Source organism: Calonectris borealis, chromosome W, assembly GCF_964195595.1.
Source record: "Calonectris borealis chromosome W, bCalBor7.hap1.2, whole genome shotgun sequence".
NCBI classification, from domain to species: Eukaryota; Metazoa; Chordata; class Aves; order Procellariiformes; family Procellariidae; genus Calonectris; species Calonectris borealis.
The window spans coordinates 19,865,629-19,884,757 of record NC_134351.1 but is presented as its reverse complement, the minus strand read 5'-3'; the positions used below and the strand labels follow the sequence as shown (position 1 = coordinate 19,884,757).

Sequence of the window (19,129 nt, the reverse complement as noted above, 5' to 3'; positions counted from 1 at the left end):
TGGATGTGATGAACAAAAAAACAGCCATGTCCCCACCAACTAGCAAAAAGGAAACACCAGCTTTCTTAGGCGTTGTGGGTTTTTGGAGAATGCATATTTCAGATTACAGCCTGATCGTAAGCCCTCTCTATCACGTGACTCAGATGAAGATAGACTTCAAATGGGGCCCTGAGCAGCGACAAGCCTTTAAACAAATTAAACAGGAGATAGTTCAGGCAGTAGCACTTGGGCCAGTTTGGGCAGGACAAGATGTGAAGAATGTGCTCTACACCGCAGCCGGGGAGAATGGCCCTACCTGGAGCCTCTGGCAGAAAGCACCAGGGGAGACTCGAGGTCGACCCTTAGGGTTTTGGAGTCGGGGATACAGAGGATCCGAGGCCCTCTACACTCCAACTGAGAAGGAGATATTGGCAGCATATGAAGGTATTCGAGCTGCTTCGGAAGTGGTTGGTACTGAAGCACAGCTCCTCCTGGCACCCCGACTGCCGGTGCTGGGCTGGATGTTCAAAGGGAGCGTCCCCTCTACACATCATGCAACCGATGCTACGTGGAGTAAGTGGGTCGCACTGATCACACAACGGGCCCGAATAGGAAACCCCAGTCACCCAGGAATCTTGGAGGTGATCACGAACTGGCCAGAAGGCAAAGATTTTGGAATATCCCCAGAGGAGGAGGATGTGACGCATGCTGATGAGGCACCACTGTATAATCAACTACGAGAAAATGAGAAGCAATATGCCCTGTTCACTGATGGGTCCTGTCGCCTTGTAGGAAATCATCAGATGTTGAAGGCTGCTGTATGGAGTCCTGTATGACAAGTCTCAGAAACTGCTGAAGGAGAAGGTGAATCGAGCCAGTTTGCAGAGGTGAAAGCCGTCCAGCTGGCCTTGGACATTGCCGAATGAGAAAAATGGCCAGTACTTTTTCTCTATACTGACTCATGGATGTTGGCAAATGCCCTGTGGGGGTGGTTGCAGCAGTGGAAGCAGAACAACTGGCAGCGCAGAGGTAAAGCCATCTGGGCTGCCGCATTGTGGCAAGATATTGCTGCCCGGGTAGAGAACCTGGCTGTAAAAGTACGTCACGTAGATGCTCATGTACCCAAGGGTCAGGCCACTGAAGAACATCAAAACAACCAGCAGGTGGACCAGGCTGCTTAGATTGAAGTGGCTCAGGTGGATCTGGACTGGCAACATAAGGGTGAATTATTTATAGCTTGGTGGGCCCATGACATTTCAGGCCACCAAGGATGAGATGCAACATACAGATGGGCTCGTGTGCGAGGGGTGGACTTGACCATGGACGCTATTGCACAAGTTATCCATGAATGTGAAACATGCGCTGCAATCAAGCAAGCCAAGCGAGTAAAGCCTCTTTGGTATGGAGGACAATGGTTGAAGTATAAATATGGGTAAGCTTGGCAGATTGATTATATCACGCTCCCACAAACCCTCCAGGGCAAGCGCTATGTGCTCACCATGGTGGAAGCAACCACCGGATGGCTGGAAACATATCCTGTGCCCCATGCCACCGCCAGGAACAGCATCCTGGGCCTTGAAAAGCAAGTCCTATGGCGACATGGCACCCCAGAAAGAATTGAGTCAGACAACGGGACTCATTTCCGAAACACCCTCCTAGACACCTGGGCCAAAGAGCATGGTATTGAGTGGGTATATCACATCCCCTACCATGCACCAGCCTCTGGGAAAACTGAACTATACAACGGTGTCCTGGTTTCGGCTGGGATAGGGTTAAATTTCTTCCTAGTGCTGTGTTTTGGATTTAGTATGAGGAGAATGTTGATAACACACTGATGTTTTCAGTTGTTGCTAAGTGCCCTCCTAGTCCAAGGACCGCTCCCATGCCTACTGACTGAGCTAGGTACAGAAGATGGGAGGCAACATAATCAGGACAGCCAGCCCAGCTGGCTAATGGGGTATTCCATACCGTGTGACATCATGCTCAGTATATGAATGGTAGGCATGATCCAGGAAGTACCGATCGCTACTTGGTTATCGGTCAGCGCGGGTGGTGAGCAATTGCTTTGTGTATCACTCATTTTGTATATTTTATCGTTATCGTTATTATTTTCCCTTTTTTCTGTTCTCTTAAACTGTCTTTATCTCAACCCACGAGTTTTTCTCACTCTTACCCTTCCGATTCTCTCCCTGTCCCGCTGGGGGTGGGGGGGAGTGAGCGAGCGGCTGCGTGGTATTTGGCTGCCTGCCAGGTTAAGGCACGACAAACGGGCTGTTAATGACAACACTGAGGGCAATGGGTGGTGGGACATTCAAGCATTGGGACACACATTTAGCAAAGGGCACCTGGTTAGTCAACATCAGCAGATCTGTCACTCGAGCTGGCCCTGCCCAATCAAAACCCTTATGTACTGTAGAGGGGGATAAAGTCCCTGTCCTCTATATGAGAAATATGCTGGGGAAGACAGTCTGGGTTACTTCTGCCTCTGGCAAGGGAAAACCCATCTCTGGGATTGCTTTTGCTTAAGGACCTGGGTGCACTTGGTGGGTGATGCAAAAGGTTGGCAAGTCCGGTGTGTACTTCAAGGGGATTTAATTGTGGGTGAAAATAGCCAATGAACTGAATTATATGATGTTAGTTACTATATAATAGTGTAGGTCATTACTTCTATGGTTACCATATGCCATATTAACAGTATTATAGTAAGAATCACCCAGATTAATGTAGGATGAACTCCGATGAAACCGAGCAAGGTGCAACGATGATAGAACCGGACGAGCGCCCAGAACTGGCCTCCACAAGCAAGAGTCCAACACCACACCATCTGTCCTGCCCTGAAAGACTGTTATGACAGATGGAACCCTAAGTCATGGAGTAAATGAATTCAACGGACATTTTAGAGGGATGGCCCATGGACTAAGGGAATGATAACCCTGTGTGTGTATATATGAAAAGGCAGGAAAAGTGGCGATGACTAGTTGGAATGTGTGGGAAAATGTGAGACCTGGGCATGATGTAGATGGTATAGAATAAGGGGTGGATATTGTCCTGGTTCCGTCTGGGTCAGGGTTAACTTTCTTCCCAGTAGCTTGGGGGTGTGCTGTGTTTTGGGTTTGGTATGAGAGGAGCCTTGATGGCCCATTGATGCTTTGGCTGTTGCTGGGTGATGCTTGTACCGGGGAGGGGGAGCACAGCTGGGGTGGTGGACCCAGCTGGCCAATGGGGTATTCTATACCATGTGACATCATGCTCAGTATAAAAACCAGGTGTGTGTGGGGGCTCACCCCCCGGGTTCGTGACACGCGGTTGGTGAGCAGTTGCGTTGTGCATTGCCTGCTTTGTGTATTCTGTTATTGTTGTTGTTCTCATTGTTATTACTACTGTTCTACTTAGTTTTATTTCAATTATTAAACTGTTTTTATCTCAACCCAGGAGCTTTCCTACTTGTGCCCTCCTGATTCTCTCCCCCATCCCACCGGAGTTGGGGGGTGATCGAGCGGCTGTGTGGGGTTTATTTTTGCTGGCTGGGGTTAAACCACGACAGGTACTCATACTGTGTAGGTGTGAAGTCTGTTACTAGCAAGGAGGTGTACGCTCACTTCAGTATACCTGACAGTTGGAGGTGATAAGCAAGCCCCACGTTATACAGTCAGGGTCAAGAGAGAAAATTCCTGGTGAATTCTGTGTTTCAGTGAACTACCAGAATAATGTTTCGATTCAGACACAGCATGATTGTGAATCTTTGTTTTGGGTAAAGTATATGTAAACTGAAAACTTAATGTCATGTAAACAGAAAGTGAAAAAGAGTGAGATTTCTGCTTGATTTAAAAACAAACCAACCAACCTAAGGGAGTTCTTGCATAATTGATTTTAAAAGAATATCAAAGAAACTTAGCAATTTTTCACTTTAAAACAGTTTTACCATAAAACATGCTTCTCAATGATTCATGTTTTGAATTTTTACATATGAATGAGGCTCATATTTTGAACATCTGGGAGAGCATATGTGACAAAATATTTCTGCCATAATGGACGTAGCTTTGAAGAACTGCTGCTGTTGAGAGTCAGGAGCAAGATACACAGCTTGTTAGACATGCTGTGAGCCATCAAGGATTTTAGGTATCTCTCTTCCATGCTTACCTGAATTCTGCTTTTAATTGGACAGGCTAATTTCACTCCAGAGATATGTAGGTCTGGTCTTATGAAATAATGAAAGCCTTAGAGAGGAGCATATTTTTTATGATGCTTTTTGACACACTTACACATCCAGTTTCAAGAGGTACTGGCAGTCTACTCTCTTATCTGGTTAACAGGCTCTCAGAAGCAGACTTCTGGGAGTCGCTTCAATATTTGTCCAAAAGGCTTTTGTATGAGCAGCTTTCTCAAACTTTGTGAATATGCAGTATGTGGTTTCAAGCAGAGTCTGTCAGAAGTCTCTAACTACTGATGGTTCATGCCATAACTCTTCCTGAATTAAGATCACTTGTCCCTTTCTTTTCTTTTCTTTCTTTGCATCTTGCCAGGAATGGTGAATTCAAAGGTGAAATTCATTCTCTTGGCAGCTTAAATTTTGACTTTCCAGCCCTTGAAATAAGATTGTATATAGTATTTAATAGAAACCTCACAAGTATTTTGTTTTGTGTATTGCCAAAGCAGCCTTTGTCACAAAGACGCTCAAATAATTATATTAGTAACAAAAGAGAATTTTGTTGGAAAATCTATTTCCGCTGCCAGAGGAGTGATGGGCTTTTTCAAGTGTCCTTCAGAATAAGAGTTCTCTATTGTACTGTAAGTGATTGAATTTGGTACACTACAGGTCTAGCTGCCATACTACACACTGTTTATATTACTGAGTGGTGTGAAATGTAAGCTGTTAATGTTTAGTCCTGTATATTTGCTCTCCTTTTTCTGATTCTAGGTATTATCCTTTGCAACAGGATCCCAAATGTTTACTAGCTGAATACAATCTCTTCTCTGTTGTGCGTTTTTTTTTTGGGGTTTTTTTTTTTTTTTAAAGCATTCCTTTTAAAGCTAGCTTTTATCTTGCTGTTTGACGTAGAGCTTAAATTGTGGTATATCTAGCATTATGTGGATTAATCATATGTCCGTAATTTAGTTTCTGGAGCTCCAATTGTCTCATCTTTGCATCTTCTTCATGTTGTCTTGCTGATGGAGCACTCAGTTGACCTTTTAAGGATGTATTTGTACAGTGTTAAATTCACAGAATTGTTTGGGTTGGAATGGACCTTTAAAGGTCATCTAGTCCAACCCCCCTGCCATGGGCAGGGACATCTTCAACTAGATCAGGTTGCTCAGAGCCCCGTCCAACCTGACCTTGAATGTTTCCAGGGATGGGGCATCTACCACCTCTCTGGGCAACCTGTTCCAGTGTTTCACCACCCTCATTGTAAAACATTTCTTCCTTATATCTAGTCTGAATCTACCCTTTTCTAGTTTAAAACCATTCCCCCTTGTCCTGTCGCAACAGGCCCTGCTAAAATGTCTGTCCCCATCTTTCTTATAAGCCCCCTTTAAGTACTGAAAGGCCGCAATAAGGTCTCCCCGAAGCCTTCTCTTCTCCAGGCTGAACAACCCCAACTCTCTCAGCCTTTCCTCATAGGAGAGGCGTTCCATCCCCCTAATCATTTTTGTGGCCCTCCTCTGGACCCACTCCAACAGGTCCATGTCTTTCTTGTGCTGAGGGCTCCAGAGCTGGACGCAGTACTCCAGGTGGGGTCTCACCAGAGCAGAGTAGAGGGGCAGAATCACCTCCCTCGACCTGCTGGCCATGCTTCTTTTGATGCAGCCCAGGATACGGTTGGCCTTCTGAGCTGCCAGCGCACGTTGTCGGCTCATGTCCAGCTTTTCCTCCACCAGTACCCCCAAGTCCTTCTCGGCAGGGCTGCTCTCAATCCCTTCATCCCCCAGCCTGTATTGATACCGGGGGTTGCCCCGACCCAGGTGCAGGACCTTGCACTTGGCCTTGTTGAACCTCATGAGGTTCACATGGGCCCACTTCTTGAGCTTGTCCAGGTCCCTCTGGATAGCATCCCTGTCCCTCTGGATAGCATCCTTGTCCCTCAGGCATGTCAACCGCACCACTCAGCTTGGTGTCGTCTGCAAACTTGCTGAGGGTGCACTCGATCCCACTGTCTATATGTCATTGATGAAGATATTAAACAGTACTGGTCCCAATACGGACCCCTGAGGGACACCACTCGTCACCGATCTCCATCTGGACATTGAGCCGTTGACCACTACCCTCTGGATGCGACCATCCAACCAATTCCTCATCCACCGGACAGTCCACCCATCAAATCCATACCTCTCCAGTTTAGAGAGAAGGATGTTGTGGGGGACCGTGTCAAAGGCCTTACAGAGGTCCAGATAGACGACATCCGTAGCCCTTCCCATGTCCACGGATGTAGTCACTCCATCATAGAAGGCCACTCGGTTGGTCAGGCAGGACTTGCCCTTGGTGAAGCCATGCCGGCTGTCTCAAATCACTTCCCTGTCCTCCATGTGCCTTAGCATAGCTTCCAGGAGGATCTGTTCCATGATCTTCCCAGGCACAGAGGTGAGGCTGACAGGTTGGTAGTTCCCAGGGTCCTCCTTTCTACCCATTTTAAAAATGGGTACAATGTTTCCCTTTTTCCAGTCACCGGGGACTTCACCTGACTGCCATGACTTTTCAAATATCATGGATAGTGGCTTGGCAACTACATCAGCCAATTCCCTCAGGACTCTGGGATGCATCTCGTTGGGTCCCATAGACCTATGTATGTTCAGGTTCCTCGGGTGGTCTCGAACCTGATCTTCTCTTTCAGTGGGAGGGACGTTGCTCCCCCAGTCCCTGCCTTGCAGTCCATCCACTCGAGAGGTGTGGGAAGAGAGGTTGCCAGTGAAGGCTGAGGCAAAAAAGTTGTTGAGTACCTCAGCCTTCTCCTCGTCCGTTGTTACCAGTTTGCCAGTCTTGTTCATCAGCAGGGGTACGCTTTCTTTGACCTTCCTTTTCTGGCTGACATACCTGTAGAAGCCCTTCTTATTATTCTTGGTGTCCCTTGCCAAGTTCAGCTCCAGCTGCGCCCTGGCCTTCCTGACCCCACCCCTACACAACCGGGCAACATCCCTGTACTCTTCCCAGGATACTGGTCCCTGGTTCCTCTGCCTGTGCATTTCCTTCTTGCCCTTTAGTTTGACCAGCAGGTCTCAACTTGTCCATGCTGGTCTCTTGCTGTCCTTTCCTGGTTTCTTACACCTGGGGATCGAGAGCTCTTGCGCTCTATGGAAAGCATCCTTAAAGATCTGCCAGCTCTGTTCTGCTCCCTTGTCCCTGAGGGCAGTTTCCCAGGGGGTCCTACTGACTAACTCCTTGAACAGCTGGAAGTTTGCTTTCCTGAAATTCAGGGTCCTGACTTTACTCTTCAGCTGTCCCATATTCCTCAGGACTGCGAACTCCACCAGTGCATGATCACTGCAGCCCAGGCTGCCTCCAGTCTTGACGTCACCGATTAGCTCACTTGCGTTGGTGACCATCAGGTCCGGTATCGCATCCCCTCTGGTAGGGCGGTCTACTACCTGGCTTAAGAAGTGTCCTGGTTTCGGCTGGGATAGAGTTAAATTTCTTCCTAGTGCTGTGTTTTGCATTCAGTATGAGAAGAATGTTGATAACACACTGATGTTTTCAGTTGTTGCTAAGTACCCTGCTAGTCAAGGACATTCAGCTTAAAAAAACAAAACAAGCGTTGGGAGGGAGCACAGCCAGGACAGCTAGCCCAGCTGGCCAACGGGGTATTCCATACCATGTGACGTCATGCTCAGTATATGAATGGTAGGCGTGTTCCAGGAAGTAGCGATCGCTACTTGGTTATCGGTCAGCGCGGGTGGTGAGCAATTGCATTGTGCATCACTCATTTTGTATATTCTATCATTATCATTATTATTATTATTATTATTTTTCCCTTTTCTGTTCTATTAAACTGTCTTTATCTCAACCCACAAGGTTTTCTCACTCTTACCCTTCCGATTCTCTCCCCGTCGCACTGTGGCGAGGGGGGAGTGAGCGAGCGGCTGCGTGGTATTTCGCTGCCTGCCAGGCTAAACCACAACAAGAAGTTATCCTCAATGCACTCCATAGAATCATAGAATCATTAAGGTTGGAGAAGACCTCTAAGATCATCAAGTCCAACCGTCAACCCAACACTACCATGCCCACTACACCATGTCCCTAAGCGCCTCATCTACACGTCTTTTAAATACTTCCAGGGATGGTGACTCAACCACTTCCCTGGGCAGCCTGTTCCAAGGCCTGACCACTCTTTCAGTAAAGAAAGTTCTCCTAATGTCCAATCTAAACCTCCCTTGGCGCAACTTGAGGCCATTTCCTCTCGTACTATCGCTAGTTACTTGGGAGAAGAGACCAACACCCACCTCGCTACAACCTCCTTTCAGGTAGTTGTAGAGCGCGATGAGGTCTCCCCTGAGCCTCCTCTTCTCCAGACTAAACAACCCCAGTTCCCTCAGCTGCTCCTCATAAGACTTGTGCTCCAGACCCTTCACCAGCTTCATTGCCCTTCTCTGGACACGCTCCAGCACCTCCATGTCCTTCTTGTAGTGAGGGGCCCAAAACTGAACACAGTATTCGAGGTGCGGCCTCACCAGTGCCGAGTACAGGCGGACGATCACTTCCCTACTCCTGCTGGCCACACTATTTCTGATACAGGCCAGGATGCCATTGGCCTTCTTGGCCACCTGGGCACACTGCCGGCTCATGTTCAGCTGGCTGTCAACCACCACCCCCAGGTCCTTTTCCTCTGGGCAGCTTTCCAGCCACTCTTCCCCAAGCCTGTAGCCTTGCATGGGGTTGTTGTGGCCGAAGTACAGGACCCGGCACTTGGCCTTGTTGAACCTCATACAGTTGGCCTCAGCCCATCGATCCAGCCTGTCCAGGTCCCTCTGCAGAGCCTTCCTACCCTCGAGCAGATCAACACTCCTGCCCAACTTGGTGTCGTCTGCAAACTTCCTGAGGGTGCACTCAATCCCCTCATCCAGATCGTTGATAAAGATATTGAACAGGACCAGCCCCAGTACTGAGCCCTGGGGAACACCGCTCGTGATTGGCCGCCAACTGGATTTAACTCCGTTGACCACAACTCTCTGGGCTCGGCCGTCCAGTCAGTTTTTTACCCAGCGAAGAGTGTACCTGTCTAGGCCGTGAGCTGCCAGCTTCTCTACGGGAATGTTGTGGGAGACAGTGTCAAAGGCTTTACTGAAGTCCAGGTAGACCACATCCACAGCCTTTCCCTCATCCACATGGCGGGTCACCTCGTCATAGAAGGAGATCAGGTTGGTCAAGCAGGACCTGCCTTCCATGAACCCGTGCTGGCTGGGCCTGATCCCCTGGTTGTCCCGGACGTGGCTTGTGAGCGCCCTCAAGACAAACCGCTCCATAATCTTCCCTGGCACCGAGGTCAGGCTGACCGGCCTGTAGTTCCCCGGATCCTCCTTCCGGCCCTTCTTGTAGATGGGCGTCACATTGGCAAGCCTCCCGTCGTCCGGGACCTCCCCCGTTAACCAGGACTTCTGGTAAATGATGGAGAGTGGCTTGGCAAGCCAAGTCTCCTGGATTGCCTGTAGCTCTCCGTGCTACTTTTCCAGCAGATGTCGGGGTGGTTGAAGTCCCCCAGTAGGATGAGAGCCTGCGAGCGCGATGCCTCCTGTAGCTGGAGTAAGGAGGCTTCGTCAATAGGCTCCCCTTGATCAGGCGGCCTGTAGTAAACACCAACCATAAGGTTCCCTTTGTTGCCTCGGTCTCTAATTCTTACCCATAAGCTTTCAACCTGCTCGTGCCTATTCTTCAGAAGCAGCTCTTCACAATCTATCCATTTCTTGACGTAGAGGGCAACCCCTCCTTCCTCGCCTGTCCCTTCTGAACAGCTTGTAGCCATCGATAGCTGCACTCCAGTCATGGGATTTGTCCCACCAAGTTTCAGTAATGGCAACTAGGTCGTAGCTTTCTAGCAGCACAGTGGCTTCCAACTCCTCCTGTTTGTTGCCCATGCTGCGTGCATTGGTGTAGAGGCACTTCAGCTGGGCTGTCGGCTGTGTCACCTTCTTAGAGGAACACCCCTTAATTCCTTTGAGGTATTTCACTGGTGTTTCCCTGTTGGCTCCTATTACCTCAGGAGCCCCTGGCTCATCTCTAAGACTTCAAGTGTGCTCCAGTGTATCCAGCAAGTCTCGGAGCAACAGGGTGAGGGCCCTCGCTAGCACCCCATCCCTCTAACCTTGGTGTATTGTCCCTTGGCTTGCCATGGGCAAGCCTGATATTATCCCCCTTCAAGTCTAGTTTAAAGCTCTGTCAACGAGCCCCACTAGCTTGTGAGCAAATACCCTCTTCCCCCTTTGAGAAAGATGAATCCTATCTGATGCCAGCAGGCCTGGTGCCATGTAGACCATCCCGTTATTGAAAAACCCAAAATTCTGTTGGTGACACCAGCCACGGAGCCATGTTTTAATAGACTGGGTCCATCTGTTTCTTCCAACGTCACTGCAACTGGAAGGATAGAGGAAAAAATTACCTGTGCTCCAGATTCCCTTACCAACCATCCCAAAACCCTGAAGTCTCTTTTGATTGCCCTTGGACTATGTGTTGCGGCTTTATCGCCACCCACATGGAAGAGCAATAATGGGTAATAGTCCGAGGGCCGTACCAGGCTAGGAAGTTTCCTAGTGATGTCCTTAACCCGGGCCCCAGGGAGGCAGCAGACTTCCCTAAGAGGAGGGTCTGTCCGGCATATTGGACACTCTGGTCCCCTCAGAAGGGAGTCACCTACAACTATAACCCGTCTTTTCTTCCTTGTGGAGGTGGTTGTGATATGGGGGGTAGGCCTTTCTGACCTTGGCAACACCTCTGGTGTAGATGGACCATCATCCACACCATCAATTGACTGGCCATCCACATCCAGAGCCTCATACTTGTATAAGGCACCTGGGAAGGCGAGGTAGGCAAGGAGGGGGTTCGCCTGCTGTCCCGAGTGTGGACTTGCCTCCATTCACTCCTTTCCTTTAAGCTACTGCCTTCATCCTGGTGGGGAGAGGATACAGGATCCCCTTGATCTTGTGTTTTTTTCTGGTGGCTGTTCCTGTTTCTGTCTCAGGGAGGGCAGAGCATGGTTCCACCAGTCTATCTCTTTCTCGGACTCCCTGATGCTGCTTAACCTTTCTACTTCCTCTCATAGCTCTGCCACCAAGCTGAGCAGATCATCTACTTGGTCACACCTCGCACAGCTGTTCTCACTACTGCCATCTGTTACTAGTGAAAGGCTCTGGCATGCCCTGCAGCCTGAGACCTGGATGGCTGCGTGTTTTTGTGGGAGCTCTGTCTGGGTAGCCACATCTGTTCTGGTGAGTTGAAAGGACATAGCTTTCTGCCAGGTGGATACCATAGCTAAGCTCCTTCTGAGAGGGTGATGACCACCAATTGAACTCACCTCTTGAGCTGGTAGGGTGACGATGCCCTTCCTGCGCGCCCTTCCGTGCAAACTGCCACGCCATGCCCTGGCTATTGCGCCATGCTCTGTTTGCCCGCTCTGTTTGCTGCGCTCCCTAGGCTGCTTTTTTATATGTGTGTAGGTGGCCGCGGTTGCTCTGGCAACGCCCAGGCCTCTTCAGTGTCTCTCGCAAGAGCTGCTGGCTCCTGGTGGGTGCCTCTGCTGCCCTGGCATTTCCCTGTCTCAGGAAACACACCTGTACGCCAAGATCTTCCGCTCCTCTGTGGATCGGGCCGTCTCTGGAGCAGCTCGCCTTGGCGACTGACCAATTGATTGGACTGTGACTTGTGGATAACACATCACTAATGGCCCTCTTCCGTCGCAGTGGAGTTGAAAATAAAAATATGTGACAATCCCTCTGTCATGGCAAGTTGATTTCTCAAGAAGTCTGTCTGAAGTCCTTTTATTGCATTCCTGACTCACTTGGATTTCTGCTCAGGAATTTCTGTTCAGAAATCCAAGAATTTACAGTTTTTTCTTGGATATTTTCTGTCTATTCCAAAATACGTGTAGACTTCCTTATTAAACATTTAGATTCAGCCCTATACAACATTCATCTGAGGCATTTCTGGTGTGCTTGAGTCAGCATTACATTTGGTGATAGCTTCAGAGCTGGAAAGACAGAAAATGCACAGGAGAGCTTGCATGATCTGCCTAGTTTATTTAGGGCCAGTAGATGAGCAGAAGAGTACAATCTGCCCACAAGAAATAGGTTTGCTTCTGACCAAAATACGTCTTTGGGAGTTGCAGCTAAACCAGTTTAACATGTCTGTTCTGAATTTTGTCAGGTTTTTACTCTTACAGACCTGCAGTCATGCCTTAATACCCCCCTGCTGACACCCTGTGTGTCTGTCTGAGTTTTTAGTAACTCATAAGCAGTGTATTTTCTGTAAGTTGGTTTTGAGCTGTTCTGAAAACATTTCTTAAGTTGTTATGCTTAAACTGGTATAGCTTCTTAGCTCTCTATCTTCTCACTCCCCTGCATTTTTTTTCTTTTTCCTCTTAAGATCAATCATAAGAAGAAAGTGGCATGTTAACCTAATTCAGCAAAGCATTGTCTTGAGCTTGAAGTCGAGTACCTGCTAATTTTTCTGTTGGATTGGAGTGTTAGGATGTGATAACCATGTATACTCTAGAGATACCGGAGTCAAAAAGGTCATTTGCCAAGTACATTTCTAGGTCTAGGAGTGCTTTTGCTTCAGGAAGGCTGCACACTTTTGGCCTTTTTATGAAGTGTGTTCTGTTGTAGCCAGTTCGCTTACTCTGTGGTGCTTTCACTTTTCAATAAGGGACCTGCAAAGCATGTTAATGTGGGTGATGGTTTTGCAGCAAACGGGCTTATTCATAAAGAACTAAAGATATCTGTCACAAGGTTTTAAATACGGTACTGCTTGGAAGGTGGATGCGAATGCTTGCTGTGCGTGATGTGGCTCGGGCTGATGATTGTAGCCAGACAGAATGGTAAAATAGTCCTATTACTTTAAAAAGTAATTGAAGAAAACCCACCGAGCTTGTTGGTATAAGCTTTTGCTGGGGGAAAATTTACTCTGCTGGTCCATCCTGCAGTGATGTGTTTCCGGGCATTTCTGGCTACTAGTTCCTTCCGTGTTGTCACTATAAGTGTCCTTGGCATTTTTATTGCAGTAGGCTATCCAAAACCGCTTTGCAGGTGCAACAACTTTCTGAAAGAGTCTTCTTATGATGGAAGGATTGAAAATGTACTCCTAGCTTTTTTTAGTTTTACTGGGAATTGAGCATATTCTTTTGCATACCTGTTGTGTCAGTCATACTTTCAACTTTCCAGAAAAGGAACAGTTGTTCTCCAGGTGAAGAGTTAAATCTATGGGCCTTGTTCCCTTTCCCACCCACTCAGTTCCCTGCAACGCTGGAAAAGTACTTACAGTATTGTTAAGATTTAACTGTTTCTTTTTATTAATTGGCATGTGTGCTTATACTTTAAGAACTTCTCAGCCTTGTAGGTCACAGGTGGCAATTTTGTTATATAAAACAGAGTAGTCAGTACTTATTAATGGGTTTGGAATTTTTCCTGTTAGGTTTGGTATTCACCCTGTGGCTGGCCGTATGCCTGGTCAGCTGAATGTACTCCTAGCAGAAGCTGGTGTTCCCTACGATATTGTACTGGAAATGGATGAGATCAATGAAGACTTCCCAGGTTAGCATGCGAGTTATAAGTTTCTAGTAGATCGGATTTGATCTTGTCAATTTTTATTTGATTCTTCTGTTTTTACATCACACAAGGATTTTAAAAATAGAAAATCTTAGTCTATTCAGTTTCTCTTTGTGCCTGTTGTGATACCACTGTAGAGGAGCAGAGGTCTTTCTCTTGCAATCTGAGTGCTCTCCCAGCTGATGGCAAGTGAGCACAGAGGAATACAAGAAAAGGCCTGACTCAAAAGCAGAAAACTGAGAAGCAGAGAGTACAGACAGGTTAAAGCAAAGGGAAATATTGGATTCAGGAGTATGGAAAAGAGTAGGTATTGAAGGGAGAGGGATAAATAGGCCTGTGAAACTTGTTTCCTCCAGAACCAAGAGAACTTTTTTTAATTGCTTATAGCTGTGAAATAAATGATAAATGCTGTGTCTTTTTTTTATGATTGTTACTGCTCTGTACAGGAAAGCTACTGTTATTTCTTTAGGTCAGGTGCTGCAGATGATTTGATCCTGTTATATCTTGCAAACCAGTATAGCAATGTACATACAACGTCTTGCTTTCTTACATCTCTATTTAAAAATAAGAAAGTTTCTAGTAAAAGGTTTTTCTAAAGAATATTCAAAGGAAAAGCCAGGCACAGAGAGATTTGAAAGCGCTGATACTATGTGTGTATGAAACCACATTTAAATATCAAAGGATTTAACTTTGTGTGGCAGAGTGGCCTAATGAGCCCCTTGAAATGGGGTTCTAGATGCTTGCAGTTTGCTGGGGGTAGTTGGTAGCACACTTGGACTCTCATGTATAACTTGCCTTGATAAGTTTGTAAAATATTTGTGAATGAAGTCCCCATAAATGTTTGTAGAGTGCTTACCATAAGGGGTTCTTCTGCCTCTAAAGATCGGGTTTAACATGCAAATGTATATCAGCCTGAGTGTTCAGGTTTCAGATAATTTTTCATCAGTTTTATTTTCTTTCTCTTGCTGCAGAAACTGACTTGGTCCTTGTAATTGGTGCAAATGATACAGTTAATTCAGCAGCTCAGGAAGATCCGAACTCTATCATAGCTGGAATGCCAGTTCTTGAGGTCTGGAAGTCCAAACAGGTGAGATTAACAGGGTTGTGTTAGCACCTACCTATGGATAGCATGCTTTTAAAAACATGGTTTATAGGAGAAACTAACAAGATTATCTTACTCTTCTGGTTTCCACGAGAAACTTTTCTGCAAGGTGTCCAACAAAACAGTCAGTGCTCTGCAAGTATGATGCAGCGTTCATGATTTTATAATCATCAGCAAGTGCTTTAGTGAGACTAATGGTGACTGCAGTCGAAAAGACCAATGAAAGTACTTCTGCTCAAAAAATGTGATTAGAACAAATGATGTTCTGCTTGCATCAAGTTTCCTTGATGTGAAATTTTTGATCTCTTTTTCTGAACCCAATCTTAGGCTCAGTTCTTCTATGGGTTAACTGTTCCTTTGCACCCTTGTGAATTTTTTTTGGAGTTCAGTGTTATTCTGAACCATTCAAGTACTCAGTGTCATAGGCACATACATTAATCAGTGTTTTGTCCATAGCTGTGTTGCAATTTGAGAAATAAACATTTACATGTTTAAAGTTGGTACAGCTTCACAGTTTCTCTGCTGAAGGTGCAGTGGTTAACTAATTTGACATTTAATGGCTAAAACTGGCTGAAATTTATTTTAGTTTTTTGGTTTTTTTTTTTAATCCCATGTATGAAGTAATACAGAGTAATAGTCTGGAGAAGTACCAGAGAGCATTGCACCAAGTATTGATGTGAACGCTCATCTGAATCGTGGTGTTGACAGGGAATTGGGTTCTTAAAATAGTTTAAAAATGAAAAAGCCTCAAAAACCTACGTTATAATCATCGGTGCCCATCTTGCTTTGACTTTATATGAATAGATGTAGTGTCCACAGTCACTTCATCTGACATGTGATATTGTGTTTAACAATAACATTTCTGAAACTGGTCCAGATTTCAATTTATCTGGTATATTAAAATTTGAAATTGTCCTGGTTTCGGCTGGGATAGAGTTAATTTTCTTCCTAGTAGCTGGTATAGTGCTGTGTTTTCGATTTAGTATGAGAAGAATGTTGATAACACACTGATGTTTGAGTTGTTGCTAAGTAGTGCTTACGTTAGTCAAGGACTTTTCAGCTTCCCATGCTCTGCCAGGTGCACAAGAAGCTGGGAGGGAGCATCGCCAGGACAGCTGACCCAAACTGGCCAACGGGGTATTCCATACCATATGACGTCATGCTCAGTATATAAGCTGGGGGGAGTTGGCTGGGGGGCAGCGATCGCTGCTTGGGGACTGGCTGGGCATCGGTTGGTAGGTGGTGAGCAATTGCATTGTGCATCGCTTATTTTGTATATTCTTTTATCATTATTATTATTATTTTCCCTTCCTTTTCTATTCTATTAAACTGTCTTTATCTCAATCCATGAATTTTACTCCCCCTCCCCCGATTCTCTCCCCCATCCCACTGGGGAGTGAGCGAGCGGCTGTGTGGTGTTTGGCTGCCTGCCGGGTTAAACCACAACAGAAATACAGTTTTGTAGCAGTGAGCACCCTATTTTGGCCAGGGATCTCTCTTCCTCTCCCTTCATTTGTAGAGGTTGGTTTTGTGTCATCTTCCATTTGAGGGGGAATGATGGTTGGTTTTCACTGTGTCAAACATGAACTCTTTATATGCAGGTCATTGTAATGAAGAGATCTTTGGGAGTTGGTTATGCAGCTGTGGACAATCCAATCTTCTACAAACCCAATACTGCCATGTTGTTGGGAGATGCTAAGAAGACTTGTGATGCCCTACAGGCCAAAGTCAGGGAATCATATCAAAGCTAAATACTAATTTATATTCCACTCATAATTGCGACTACAGTTTTGTCACAGAGGTAATGGAAAACAGGAGTTAGAAGAATCTCTTACTGTCGTAATGCAGCCGGCATTTGGAGAAGACTGCATTGACTCCTAGGAGACGTAGTTCAGTCAGGGATGTAGGCTTTTATGAAAGGATGGGCACATTGGCCCTTCAAACTAAATCTCCCATGAGGCAATGCATTAAAGAACGAAAATGTACTTTTTAAGGTTAACGTTGAGCTGTTAGAAGAAGGAAGTAATTACTCTTTGTCATCTTTAAGTAGTTATTGGCTTCCTCCTCCTAACTGTCTGTACTTCTGTCATGGAAATTCATTAAAAATTACTGTGCCAAAATTGTGTTCTGTCTTATCATCAAAGCTGTTTTTTGGCCAGTATGGACAAAAATAACTATTTATTTCATCAAAACTTAAAGCAGAGTTGCAAACAGATGCTTACATGATTTGAGATACTAAACATAATATTCTGTTAAATCTCTATTAAAAAAAAAAAATTGAACTCTTTCTTTTGTGGGTTGTATGGATGCTGTGAATCAGGAACACTTTAGGAAAGTTATTTTTCTTTAAAACACAGTTCCACTTTTTTGTAGTGCTCACTTACATTGTGTAAAACAAAACACAGGATTTCAGGGACACACCAAGTGATCTTCAAGCCTGACAAGGAAATGTACACTTACTTGCACTGCTTAACTGTTTTCAGCAGCTGCTAAATTCTCCATCTTTTCCAGTCGTTGCCTTTTTAACTGTCTGAGGAAAAATATGGTCCAGTTCTGCACAGGCAGAACATCTTGCATACCTGATCTGTTCACAGAATTTGGACCACAGTGTTTCAGTTGTTGTTAACTTAAACTTTTAACTGTATTTGCTACTTTAAAATTTAGTGATGCTTTCTGAATTAACATTTTTGTGATGCTGGAAAAGGTACTTTTGAACATATTTAAGATGCTGGAGTTTATTAGAATTTTTCTAAGTAAGCAAGCTATTGTTTGGACAGCACAGAAACATACCAAACTTAAAATCCAGTGGTTTGATTATTTGACTTCTCCCTAATCTAATTAAAAGCACTGTTAAATTCCCATAATAAGTTCAGTAAAGAATTAAATTAAATGATGATACAGACTGCTGTTTTGTTTTTATGTTAAGTGTACTTGAGTGGAACTCAAATATTTGCCTAATAAAATGAATTTATCATGTTTCCATAATGATTTAGCAACTGTCCATGGTGACAAAGGCTAAATAGAAATAGCTGTACTTTGTGTTAGAAAGCATTCATATCTGGGTAAGACAAACTACTATGAAGTCAGTCTTGAAATTAATCCATCTTGATTGATAGAACAAACTTTTTTATTACACCATGTATTGAGACCTCATATAAAATATAGTATTTCCACTTAGCTACCTCTGTTTTTATGTGAAGATCACTTAAAACCCAGACTTTGAGCAGGTAATGCATTAAGAAATGTAACAGTGTATGAAAGAAGCTACCCTTATTGCAAATCTTTTATATAATTTGAAATAAAAATTATCACATAAGCATTAATATGTTGTACACTGCAGGAAAATACTTGTAATTAATTTTTAAATTAAAACATCGTGGCAGCTATGTTTGAATGTAGCACGTGTGGCCTCTTGATTTCATTGTATTCAACTTTTCTTTTAGGTCTGCAAAAAAAAAAGAGGGAAATGGGGGAAGGGGGAAGACTAGGAAACGATCCTCTCTCCCTCACAACTAAGCAAAAAGGGATTTGAAAGGATTTAACATACTAAAATGTTAATTTTTGTCTTGTCAAACTTGAAGTATCTAACTGCGGTATGCAATGTGTCTCTGCTTATAAGTAGCTAATATAAGACTTAGCTTTTCTTTAAAAAAAATAAAAGGAGGGGAATTTTTTCCTTTGTATTTGGAAAAAATCATACAGTTATGTTGGATCAGAGGTACCAGTGTTATCTTTAAAACTATGCTTTACCATGGAACACCAGGTAATTGTTGAAGTGCTAATAAAATGTTGATTATTTTTCTTTATCGATCACTGTCTCTTTTCTCTCCTGTTGTATTTCCTGAGTAGATAAGTAGTCTGACATTCTTTCTGGGAGTTAGAAGATCAAAATGCCACCGAAGGATGTTGATATTAAAGAATGTAATGAAAAGGAATCATAGTGAAATATGCATTTTTTTAATTTTATTTTTGAAGGGTTCTTTAAAATATTCATTCTAGGTATGACTGATATCACCTGACCTTAGCAACTTTTATATGAGCTCTTCTAGTAATTGAAGAGGGTTAGACAACTGCTGAGAGCAGTTGATCCCAATATGTTTCTTTTTTAACTTGGCTAAATGTTTCATTTTCCATTGGCTGAGGTGTGAGATGAATCCTATCCCACTGAGCCTGATACCATATAAGTTTGCTTCAGTTCTTAGTTATTTAGTTCTACAAGGTGGTCAAGTTGATTGTTATGATGATTTCAGTATCTACCTTCAAAGTGAACGATAAATGAATAATGTTAGCCATCTGATAGTCTGTTCA

General features: G+C 44.8%; 1 protein-coding gene across 5 annotated transcripts in view; it reads left to right on the top strand.

The window, feature by feature from the left end:
• Positions 1 to 18,391, top strand: part of LOC142075029 (NAD(P) transhydrogenase, mitochondrial-like) — an 86,716-nt gene extending 68,325 nt beyond the window's left edge. For 3 of the 5 annotated variants that reach the window (XM_075136025.1, XM_075136019.1, XM_075136021.1), the window contains 3 exons: positions 13,586 to 13,704; positions 14,691 to 14,806; positions 16,423 to 18,391. In XM_075136025.1, coding sequence (XP_074992126.1) covers positions 13,586 to 13,704; positions 14,691 to 14,806; positions 16,423 to 16,572 — 385 coding nt within the window. In that variant the 3' untranslated portion in view covers positions 16,573 to 18,391. Of the gene's footprint in view, positions 1 to 13,585; positions 13,705 to 14,690; positions 14,807 to 16,422 lie in introns of those variants that run through there. The other 2 variants (XM_075136020.1, XM_075136024.1) reach the window with 2 other exon arrangements.
• The last annotated feature ends 738 nt before the right edge of the window (positions 18,392 to 19,129 follow it).